The sequence below is a fragment of the Furipterus horrens genome, unplaced genomic scaffold (genome assembly GCF_987537825.1).
Source record: "Furipterus horrens unplaced genomic scaffold, mFurHor1.1.pri manual_scaffold_3, whole genome shotgun sequence".
NCBI lineage: Eukaryota > Metazoa > Chordata > Mammalia > Chiroptera > Furipteridae > Furipterus > Furipterus horrens.
This window is the reverse complement of record NW_028327173.1, coordinates 121740795-121753896: the sequence shown is the minus strand read 5'-3', so window position 1 is coordinate 121753896 and position 13102 is coordinate 121740795. Positions and strand designations below refer to the sequence as shown.

The 13102-nt window shown below is 34.0% G+C and overlaps 1 protein-coding gene across 1 annotated transcript in view; it reads right to left on the bottom strand.

Moving 5' to 3' along the window:
• Positions 1-13102, bottom strand: part of SEC23A (SEC23 homolog A, COPII component) — a 52469-nt gene that overhangs the window by 30301 nt on the left and 9066 nt on the right. The window contains exons 6-11 of the mRNA XM_090271838.1: positions 12726-12805; positions 11801-11945; positions 9706-9864; positions 8000-8115; positions 2558-2681; positions 518-598 (exon numbers count right to left, since the gene is read on the bottom strand). Coding sequence (XP_090127964.1) covers positions 518-598; positions 2558-2681; positions 8000-8115; positions 9706-9864; positions 11801-11945; positions 12726-12805 — 705 coding nt within the window. The remainder of the gene's footprint in view (positions 1-517; positions 599-2557; positions 2682-7999; positions 8116-9705; positions 9865-11800; positions 11946-12725; positions 12806-13102) is intronic.

Below are 13102 nucleotides of genomic sequence, written 5' to 3'. Positions count from 1 at the left end.
AATCACTTTAAGATGATTACCCACTTTGTGCTATTTGTCCCACCATCCTCTCTATAGCAACAAAACATAATCCTACCATTTTTAAGTATAGTATGCATCCTTTAGATGGAATAATAAGAAAGGAATTAAAACTTAAGTCTGTCTATTTTTGATACTTTGTTGTAAATTCTATTAACAAAATAATTTCAGAATTAATTTTGATTTTCAGAAGTCTCCAAATTTCCAAATCATAGTTGTTGTTGTTGTTGTTGTTGTTATAGATACATTGGGACAAGAAACAACTTAGGTATAAAAAAAACAGAAGACTGGTCACAGTACAAAAGTTTTAATTTAGGGTGGGTGGAAAAAGAAAGAGCAACCACAAGCAGGTACACCAGTGTAGGCTAAACCACATTCTATTGAAAAACTTAGTCCACACAATAATTTTAAAAGGAATGCTATAGGCTGAACCCAGGTTTCTGTTGGTTTTGTCATGAGAATTAAGCTGTATTTTCTTTTAAGCATAAAGGTGACTTACATTTTCAGACACACAGGGTCCTTTAGAATTGAGAGACACACAGGGTCCAATAGCTCCTGAAATCTTTATTTCCCTTGAGGTCTGCAAAATAAGAACATGGTACACTTTGGTGTGCTCAAAGATAGGCTCAAATATTAAACTATAAGTATAAAAGAATAAAGACATTCTTCTACATTTAAAACTAAGAAATCAACAAAAGTATACTGACATTAAAATAATCAATCAGTGGCCCTGGCAAAGCAGCTCAGTTAGTTAAGAGAATTGTCCGATATGCCAAGGTTGCAGGTTTGATCCCCAGTCAGGGCAAATACCAGAATCAACCAAGGAATGCATTAGTAAGAATAACAAACACATTCTCATTCTCATTCTCTCTCTCTCTCTCTCTCTCTCTCTCTCTCTCTCTCTCTCTCTCTCTCTCTCCCCACCAAACTCTCTCTCTCATTCTCTCATTCTCCCCCCCACAAATCAATCAATAAATAAATGTAATAATTAATCAGTGAGAACTTCTATGTTAACTCCCAAATTTAAAATCTAGCCTTGTTCTAACTTTAATCCTTTATTTCCAGTTTCTCAGAGGAGGTCTACATTTGGTAACTCACTCTCAATTCAGTATCATACCATACCCAAAATTCTTATGTCTTGACCTAAAACCTAAGACACCATCTTCTATTTTTCCTAAAATAGAAAGTCTGTCACCAAGATTGGTTATTTTCCAATCTCCATTGATATCAAAATTTAAGCTACACTTATCTTCTACTTAAAAAAAATTAGGAAGACTAATTCCATTTTCTTATTTGAGATTTTTTCCCCTGACAAATGCTAAATGCTACTGTCAGACAAATTCTGCCCAAAAGCACAACCAACACATAGAATTAAACTACTTCCCTTATATTTCAATACAAACTATTCACTCTCACTGGGCAGTTTCCCCAAACATACTGTTCTGTCCTCAGCACTGTGCCTATTCTCACACCGGGCTCCTGACTAAAACACATTCTCCTCAACAAACTTCAATTCTGCCACCTTTCAAAAACCAGTGTGTAATCACAATAAAATAATTTCTTCTCTAGGATAAATTGTGCCCCAGATAAATTCAATTTCTGTCCCTAAACCGTTATAGCACTTTCATAATCTAGTATGATTTCGTTCTATCATACTAACCTTGTCTTTTATCAAAATTAAGTTTCTTTATAAGACTTGTTCTTTAGATATCCCTTGCAATCTCTACAATTCCTCAGCTTAATGCATAGCAAGCATTTATAAAATAACAAGATTAATAGGAAATATTTAATGAAAATTTAAACTCAATGTGCTTGCAATGCACTGGTTACTAACACTAAGCCTTTGGGTTTTTTAAATTCAAATTTGAAATGACTGACAAAATATTATCAACAAACTACCATCCATAAAACAATTACTGATTATACAAGGAGAATAGCACAGGTTTCTCTTAAGTTAGATACCAATTACTATAAGTTTTGAAAAAACTAGCCCTGGCTGGTGTGGCTCAGTGGACTGAGTGCTAGCCTGCGAACCAAAAGGTAGCCAGTTCAATTCCCAGTCAGGGTACATGCCTGGGTGGCAGACCAGGTCCCCAGTTGGGGGGGTGTGGAGGGAACCAATCAATATATCTCTCACACGCCAATGTTTCTCTCCCGCTCTTTCTCCCTGTCTTTCCCCTTCTCTAAAAATAAATTTTAAAAAATCTTTTTTAAAATAAAATAAAAATTAATTAATTAAAAAAATCTAGCACTAGCATAAGCAACTTCAGCACTAAAAAAGACCAAACACACAAAAAGCAAGTTTTACCTATATAATATATTCTTTTCTAACAATTATGCAGAAATGCTCAAGTGAAATTTCATTGTCCATTTAATGACATTTTTCGAATGCACAAAATCTCTAACTTTGGATTTCAATACAATATAACCACTATTTTTAAAGCATATGCTAAATTTGATTAATGGTATTTTAAATTTATGATCAAGCCTACAAATTTCTATTGATAACATACCACATATGTCAAGTATCGGTTCTTACCTTTATTTCTAATGTACCACCAAAACCCATTTTAAACTGTCCATGTATGTCTTTGGTAAAGACTCTTTGAAAAGTTTGCTTAAATAAGGACGTGTTGAAAGAGTCGCCCATTACCATGTATCCTCTGCATGGAAAGAACAAAAAACAACGTATGTGACACAAGTAGTGAGTTCATGTGCTAAAACCAAGAAAGTAAATTACCTCTCAGAACTGCTAACAAATTTTAAAGGTATTTTCTAAAATGTGCTACATTACCGTTAATTTTTAAAACTCAAGTATTTGAGAATGTACTCAATGCACAAATCATCTAAATACTGAGGGTACCTGAGTATCCCTAACACTTGCATTTGTCCTCAGTAATTTTTAAAAAAATTTTAAAGCGGTAACACATCCACACATTATAAAATCCAAAAGATGCAGAAGGGTATACAGTAACAAATGTGCCTTTCCACCCAACCCACCCTGTTCCCCATACTGGTGAAGATACCTGACAATTTACAGCATGCATTCTCATTCTTAATAATAATGTACATGTGTGTGTATATATATGCATATATTGTCTGTGTGTGCGCCAATATCAAAGTTAGCACTGCACCCAGTAAATGAGAGTAGAGGGATGCTGAGGGACCATTTTCACTTCATGTACTAATGTACTGTTTAATCCTTTTTCAGTAATCATGTACCTATTATAATTTGTTTTAAAAAATTAACTGTCAAAAACTATTCTGATTATGTATGAAGGACACTTTTGTTGTTTCCATGTTTTGGCCACTGTGAATAATGCTGCAATAAACATAGGCATGCATATATCTTTCCAAGAACATGTTTTTGAGTTTTTCGGGTAAATACCAAGGAGAAGGGTTGCTGTGTCATATGGTAGCTCTAGTCTTAATTTTTTGAGGAACTGCCAAACTGTTTTCCACAGTGGCTATAACCAGTCTGCATTCCCACGAGCAGTGAATGAGGACTCCTTTTTCTCCACAACCTCACCCACACTTGTTATCACTTATCTTGTTGATAATATTGATTCTAACAGATATAAGGTAGTATCTCATTGTAGTTTTGATTTTCATTTCCCTAAAAGTTAGTGAAGTTGAGCATCTTTTCATACATGTGTTCGCCATTTGTATGTCTTCTTGGGAGAGGTGTCTGTTCAGGTCCTCTGCCCATTTTTCAATTGGACTGTTTGGTGTTGAGTTTTGAGTTCTTTATATATTTTGGATATTAAACATTCGTTGGAGCTGTTGTTCACAAATATCAACTCCCATTCAGTCAGCTGCCTCTTTGTTTTGTTGTCAGTCATTAGAAAAGACAAAGTACTGCCATTTGCGACAACATGGATGGACCTTAAGAATACTATGCTTAGTGAAATAAGTCAGACAGAAAAAGCTAAGAACCATATGATTTCACTCATATGTGGGATATAAAACTGAAACTCATGGACACAGACAACAATATGGTGGTTGCTAGAGGGGAGGGAGTGGAGGGGTGGTGGTGGAGGGAAGCCTAATATACAGTGACAAGATGGTTTGACTTTAGGCGGTGGGCACATAGTGCAAAATACAGATCTAGTATCATAGAAATGTACACTTGAAACCTATATGATCCTATTAACCAATGTCATCCCAATAAACTGCAGGGGGAAAAAAGAAATGCTATGGAAAAACAGGCATTCTCATACATTGCTGATGGGGATACAAAATGGTTCAACCCAAACACAGGAGAACTTGACAATATCTAACAAAATTACATATGTATTTTCTCTTTAATCCACCCACCCCACTATTAGGAATTGATCTCACAAATAGTCTGACATAACAAAAACAAAAAGCAAAATATATGTATAAGGCTATTCACTGAAGTACTTTTTGTAATAACAGAAGATTAGAAACAATCCAGATTTCCATCTGCTAAGAGACTAGCTGAATAAAATATAACACATTCACACAATGGAGTCATACACTGGTGCAGAACTATTTCCAAGATATAGTGAAAAATGCAAAGTGGGGGAAGGTGTGTAAAATTTTCTATTTATATAAAAAGAGGAATATAAACATTCACAAACACATGTACTTGTTCATATTTTTAAAATATTTTAAGTAGTTTTAAACAATAAATATAATCAAAACTTAAAACAGGCAAAAGAATAAAACTGATGTGCTATAATATTAATTTTATTTTTGATAATGTTAAAATCTTGATTTATATATCTCTGATGCAATTATAGATTGTATCTTTTTAGATTTTATTTTGTTTGTTACTAGTATATAAAAATATAGTTGATTTCTGTACACCAACCTTGATCTAGAATTCTTGACAACTTGACATATTAATTCTAACAGTCTATACAGAGTTTGTATGTAGATTTCTTTCAAATTTTCTCCTTTTACAAACATGTCGTCTATGATGCTCTGTGTTATCACTAAACCTGAGAATGCATCCTAGATGAATGACAACTTACACTGTCCCACTTACCTGCTTCCTTTTACAGCAAACTTCTCTGTACCCTTACCACTCACTGTAGCCCTTGTTCCAGCATTAGCATCACCAAGGATCTTTTCTGAAAAGTAGAATTTCAAGTCCCATCCTATGCATACTAAACCCAGAATCTGTATTTTAACAAGATACCCAACTGATTTGTACATGTGAAAGTTAGGAAAGTTCTCATCTATATCAGTTGCTTCTAATCATCTTTGCCTGTTCTTTTTGTAATTCACTCTACATCAACTTTCACTGTTCTTGGCAAGGTTACCAATGACCTTCACAGTATTATATTCCAAAACCTTACAATTTCAACCATTTTAATTGCTTAAAAAAAAAAACCCACCAATATTCTGACAACTCTCATATTTATAGGTCCAGCCCAAACCTATCTCCTGCCTTGTATGTAATACTTAACTGCCTCCTCAAGATCTTCTCACGGGTGTCTACTGGCACATTACACCAAACATGTTCTGAAATGAACTACCAATCTCTTCCCTAAATACTCTTCCTCCCACAGTCTTACCCATTTCAATAAGGGCAATGCAATCCTTCTAGGAAACTCCTTTGGTTTTCACAAACCCAGATCCAATCTGTCACCACATCTTCTACCTTCTATATATATTCAAAATCCAATCATTTGGTATTCCTGTATCCCAACACAGCAAGTTCTTAATTTAACATCCATAGGTTCTTGGAAATTGCAACCTCAAGCAAAATGACAAATAACAAAACAAATTTTACCACAGGCTAACTGATATAAACACAAGTGAAGTTCCTATGGCATATTTCTGGTCACAAACCTATCACCAACTTCTAAATAAAGACCCAAAACACTTCTAATGTTAAACACTGAAATAAATATGAGTATTTAAGAAAGATTAGTAAGAATAAGAAAGAATTCTTTTCCAACTGCTTATTCTAGCTCAGTGTTGAGAGTGACTGGAGGTTATCCAAACAGCTCAGGTACAAAGCAGGCACCCACCCTGGACAGGACACTCTCCCACTGCAGAGTACACTAACACACACCCACACTCACTCAGACTGGGACACTTTAGAGATGCCAGCTCATCTCACTGCACATCTTTGGGATGCGGGAGAATACCAGAGTCCCTGGAGAAAACCCACACAGATGTGGGAAGAATGCGCAAACTCCACACAGAGTGGCTCCAGCCAGGAATCAAATATTTTTCCTCACCAATGTTATAATGAAACAAGGCTAAACAACACAACCAAAGTCAGATGAGCCTTCTAAAACACTGTCAGATCACATAATTCTCTGCTGAAAACTCTCCAATGACTTCACATCTCACTCAAAGTAAAATCCAAAGCCCTAACAAGACTCAAGACCCTCACTATCTGTCCCTCACTTATCCTTTGGCTTCCTTGCTATCTCTCAAACACCATATGTATGTTCTCAACTTTGCCCTTGCTATTCCCTCACTTATAACACTCTTCCTTCATATATGCACATGGCTCACTTTACTTCTGTAAGTTTTTGCTAAACTGTGACCTTTAATGAGGTCATTCATTTTCACCCAATTTTGAACTGCAAACCCCCTCCTCATCTCCTGATTTATTTTTCTCCCTAATATCACCACTTGACGTACTATTTTACTAGTCTCTTCTCCTTTCACTAGAACTGTTCATCTCACATGTGGCTAACTAAATTAAAATGTAAATTAACTCAAATTAAAAACTCAACTCCTCAGCCACACTTGCCACATTTCAATGAGAATATGGACAGAATGCGTCCAATAAAAAATTACACTGAACAGTCCTGCAATAGAAGATAAGCTCCATGAGTGCAGATTTTCATGTTTGGTTCACTGCTGTATCTCCAGTACCTTAAATAGTTTGACATATAGTAGGTTTTTACTCATATTTACTAGATGAATGCATTAAATAAGTAAATCTGAGAAATGAGTTGACATACGTAATTGAGTTTTTTAAAGCCTAATTATCTCAAAACTACATAATGACTGCCTGCCAATGAAAGAGAAACACTTCCCAACTCATCCTATGAGACCAATATTATCCTGATATCAAAACAAAGACATCACAAGAAAAGAAACAACAGATCAAGATCCCTTATGAAAAGATGCAAAATCCTCAACAAAGTACTAGCAAATCAAATCTGGCAATATATAAAAAGAATTATTCACAAGTTAGATTTATCCCAGAAATGTAAGGTTGGTTTAACATACAAAAAAAAAAAAAAAAGAAAAAAAATCACTGTAATACACCATATTAAGAGAATAAAGAACAAAATCAGATGACCATCTAAATAGATGCAGAAAACATATTTAGCAAAATCCAATACCCCTTTATGAAAAACAAAAATTCAACAAACTAGGAATAGATGGGAAAGTCTTCAATCTGATACAGCCATTTACTTAAACCCACAGCTAAAATCATACTTAATCGTGAAAAACGACAGTTTCCCAATAAGATCAAGAATAGGCAAATCCATAGAGAAAGTAAATTAGTGGCTGTCTAGGCTGAGAAGGGCGGGGGAAAGGAGAGAAGAAGGAAGAATGAGGAGTGACTGCTAATGGGTACAGAGCTTCTTTTAGGGGTAATGTAAATGTTTTAAAATTAAATTATGGTGGTGGCTGCTCAACTTGTGAATATAGTAAAAAAAAAAAAAAGACAACATTAAGTTGTACATTTAAATGGGTGAAATTTATGGTATGTGAATCATATCTTTAAAAAACTGATAATACAATGACTATAGGATATCAAAATGAGCTTTTCAAACAGAATTGTGCCTTTAAAACTATATTTTACAAAAAAATTGAAAGTGAAAGAAGTATCAAAAACTGTTAACATCTGTTACCATGAAAGTGAGAAGATGATGACCAGCTTTTTTTTCTCTCTAAACTGTCGATACTGGTTCATATCTGTAAACCATCATTATAAGTTTATAATAGCAAAAATTATAAAAATATAAATACATACCCAGTAAGGTTGGGACAGCATTTCATCTCCAGGAGACCTGTCTGATCCAATGCACATGCATAGATATCAATAACGTGACCAGTCGTAGCAGCTCGATTAGCCAATGCTTCAAAATGCTACAAAAGATTTTTTTATCAAGTAAAATTAATGTACAAATTAATCATGCTATAATTCTTTCCATTATAGATTAAAATGATCTAAGAAATACTAAAAGAATAAACCATAATCTAAATGTGATTCATTAGTTTAATTTTCTAGAATGTCTCATAAAATACAATAACTTCTATAAATCTACTATTCTCACATTCTTTAAAAGCCATTCTTTTTAAATATAGTGGTCTCCCCTTATCCATGGAGGATTATGTTCTAAAACCCCCAGTGCATGCCTGAAACCACAGATAGTGCCACACCCTATGTATACTGTGTTTTTTCCTATACACACACCTTTTCACTTGAAGGAAGCACTTCACTGCTTCTCTTTGGCATATCCAAATTGCCCCCATCACTGCTCTTTGCTTTGAGGCCCTTACTGCATTAAGTAAAAGCTGAACACAAGTACTAGGATACAGTGACAGACTGAACACAAGAACTAGGATACCATGACAGAGATGTCTACTGAGTGACTAATGGGCAGGTAGCATCTACAGTGTGGATACCCTGGGCAAAGGGATGATTCATGGCCAGGGTGGACAGTGCAAGATTTCATCACATCACTCAGAAGAGCATGCAATTTAAAACTTACTGATTGTTTATTTATAGAATTTTCCATTTAATATTGTGTTTTTGGACTGCAGCTGACCATGGGTAACTGAAACTGCAGAATGTGAAACCACGGATAAGGGAGGACTACTATAAACTCCTAAAGTACATTAAACCCAAAGAAAGGCATACTGAACAATCTGCTCTTTGTACATAAACATGGTAAAACAACAACACAGAACTCTTTTTCCTGGTTAAGTCACACCTAAGTAACAAAAACATCAAAAATAGACATAACAAAAGCAGTAAGATAAAAAATATGTAAAACATTTTTGAAGCTCTAAGAAAAATTCCAAGCCCTAAAGGACAATAATTTTTGTCACTATAACTTATACTTAAGAATAATTTTGGTACTCATTAACGATAATGAGTACCAAAAAGAAATAGGAGAAAATATAGCACAACTAAATTAAAATTATGAATGCTAGAGAATTTTTTTTTAAGGGGGATATTAACAAGCAAAACCAACACAAGGGAGGTGAAAATCAAAATTAGTGAAAAATGTACTGGCACAAATACAAAAAAAACTAAAGTTACATGAACAGAAAACAACTGGCAAAAAAAAAAAAAAAGACTATTCAAACTATGAAAGACATATGTATCTAAAGTATAGCATTTGGGAAATGAAAAATTAGAGAATGCAAAAAAATTTTTTCTAAAGGGAAAGACATTCTTTTAATATGAATATTAAAAAGGGTACGCAGGGTTTCTCTCAGGAGAAATCTTTAGAGACACCTATTGGTGTATACTATTAAGTTTTTAAACATTTAAAACCAGAAAAATTATAATGTAAGTTATCAAGAAAGAAAGATACTATTTCTCCAGTTCTGAACAGCAGATACAATATCAGACTTTGCAATATCAGATTTATCATGAAATATTTGTATTCTTTCTCTTTTATCAAATGAATTTTTCTAGTATGACAAAGACTTAAAAACCAAAGTTACCTTAGTTCCCTTTTTAACATATTTGGCATTGTCTTTTTCAATGTCATGCCATGATCTTATAGGTGTCTTCAATTCATCGCCAACCACCATTCCTGGCCCCTGAGTGGCTGGACCACCAATGAACATCATGATACGTGCTCCAGTGTTGGGAAAAGTACACTATCAGATAAAAGTAACTTGTCAAAAAAGTTTCAAGGAAAACGTATGGATGTACATTTCTGATAATGAACAGGATATCATACATTTTTGAAGAAATAAAGTAATCAAATGTTTAAAATAGAATTTAAAAACAAGATGTTTGAATACCTTTCAAAATCTTCTAAATAGTGCCTTCCTAATTTTAATATGAAACATGACAGAAACCACCTTAACCAACTGGTCAAAGTTAACTAACATCAGCAGTATAAAACAAATCAACATCATGAGCTTCTTGATGTGTTGCACAAAGAACACAAATCAATTCTGTAACATTCCTGAAAAAGTATATAACTTAAAACTACTCACAAGGAAAGAGCAGATAAACCCAAATTGAGACTTGTTCTACAAACTAACTATACTCTTAAAAATCATCAATGTCATGAAACACCAAGAAAAACTGAGGAACTACAGATTAAGGATACTAAAGAGACATAACAACTGAATGGGATGCATGATCCAGGGCTTTTGTTTGCTATTATTGGGTTAACTGGTGAAATCTGATTAGAAAATTGTATCAATGTTAATTTCCTGATTTTGTTAACTGAACTGCAGTTGTGCAAAAAAATGTTTCTGTAATTAAGAAATACACACTGAAGTATTTAGAAGTAAAGGGGCATCATGTTTATAACTAACTTTCAAATGGTTTTCCTAAAATTTGTGTGTGTGACATATAAATATATATATATATAGAGAGAGAGAGAAATTTATATAAATATTGAGAGAGAAGTATAAATCAAATGTAATAAAATATTAGCATTTGAGTAATTTGGGTAAAGTTTCAATTAATCTTTAAATCTTTCTCATAACTTTTCTGTATGTTTAGAATTATGTCAAAGTAGAAAGTCAAAAGAATAATGAAAGTAACAGATAACAACTCACTGTATAAAATAAGAAACCGTGAGTCTATAGTGACATAAATAAATAAATAAATTGAAAGTTTGATGAGTAAGGGAATATTTGCATAGTTTCAAAGATCCTTCCATCTAATGTTTGCTAATTACAAAGGAGGGGAAATAATAATTTTACAGTGGAGAAACCCAGGAGATACAACTTTAATTAGTGATCAAAATGATTATCACCATTGATGGGACAAATAAACATCATGTGTCACCTGACACGATGCAATGAGAACAGAGCGTAACTTCTGAGATATATGCAAGACCTGAATCTAATTGTGAGGATACATCAAGACAAACCTAAGTTGAGAGACATTCTATAGAATAACTGGCCTAAATCTTCCTAAGTGTTAAAGTTATGAAAGTCAAGGAAAAGCTAAGGAACTGTTCCAGACTGAAGGACACTAAACGGATATAACCCTAATTGCATTCCTCTGAACTAAATCCTTTTAGTAAAAGAAATTATTGGAATCAGCAAACCTGAATGAAATCTGAGGTCTGAGAACTACATGTAGTAATGTATCAGTGTTAATATTCTGATTTAAATAGTTGTATTGTGATTATATAGGAGAATATCTTGGTATATAGGAAATGCAACCAAGGGGTGGGGAATATCATGTCAGCAACTTAAGCTCAAATAATTCATGGGAAAAAAGCTCTCTGCAACTTTTCTGTAAATTTGAAAGCATTTCAAAATTTTAAAAAACATTTTAAAATAACTCTTTCCTAATTATAATGCTAAGATTTGTGTGGAGTAAAATTTTCAAATTCTACTTAAAAGTAAAACTGCCCTTATCCTACCACTGTTAACATTTAAGTGAACATCCTTCCAAAAGCCTCTCTAAACACAAAAGGTTCTATTGCATATCAAACTTTGAATAAATAAAATCATATACTCACTCTCCTATGACCTCATTTTTCTCACTCAACATTATCTTGTAATTATCATCCCACAGACACACAAACACATTTACATTCCAAAATGAAGCTATTGTCACTACCTCAAGTAGTCCTACAGCTATGGAAAGTGCCACCCCAGAGGAACGCAAAGGTCTTTTTCCCTGTGGTACAGGCCAAGGGTCTCGCTGCAGTTCCCCCAGAAGATCTGTGAGATTCATGTCTATTTTCTGTACTGGCTGCAAGAATCTGCAAAACAAAGTTAAATAAAAAGCCATTTATGTTGGGTGAGGGTTTAAGAAACAAACTACCCACTTTCTTAAAAACAGAGAAAAATAATTTGAATACACAGTCTCAAAACTATCGTGTACATCAGAATTGGTTCTGGGAGGACTTGTTTTAACACAGGTTGCTGGTTCTGGAGTGTCATTTCAGAAGTTCTGGGGTGAGCCCCAGGAATCTGCATTTCAAACAACTTCCCAGGTGACGCTGACACTTGGTCCAGGAAGCACACTTTGAGTACAACTTCTACAAATGAAACGGTTCAACCAACTATTATTTCAGGACTGTATCTTTCATTTATCATCCTACTAAGTTTTAAGTTATTGAAATAATTATGAGAAGATACATCAACTTAATATTAGTAATACCACCTCTGATTTGAGAGTATAGGGGGAAAAGTTATCTCTAAGGCTAAGAAGGCAAAATGAAAAGTTTTTGAGGCCCTATTTTAGCTCACCTACCCTCAACCGCAAAAACTTAAGTTTTTCTGAACTTCAAAACAAAAAATCAGAAGTATGTCAAAACTAAAGTAACTCCTCAAATTATAATATGAGAAATCAGCCATTTCAATGATGTGGTTCTATCTCAACTCTTTAAAAAGTATACTAACACAATATTTTTATATTCCTAAAAATACTTAGCAATATACAATAATATCATTGAATGCCTATGTTCCAATTAAGGGCATGAGATGCTTAAAACGGCTACATGAATTGGCAAACTCTCTTTGCTACATTTAATTATTACCTATTGGAAGGAGGTGGCTGCTGTACCTGAGGACCACGTGTTGCCTGCGTAACGGGTACTTTAGAGAGCCCCAGCATTTCCTGTAAAGAGATTATTTCTGTCATATCCATTTCATTACTCCTACAAAGATGTAATCAACTATTTCCCATGTGGAAGATGCTATGCTAGGTATTAGAACACACACAAAAAGAACAAAGGCACTTCCTCAAAAAGCAAAAGGTCTAGTTGGAGAGTCTAGACAATAACAATACAGTGAAATAATCATCAATAAAAGAGCAAAATACAAGGTGCTATGTGAGCAAAGAAGAAGGATCCTAGCTCAGAAATATTTTATTTCTATAATCAATAGTCAAATTAAGATATTGTGTAACTTGAAC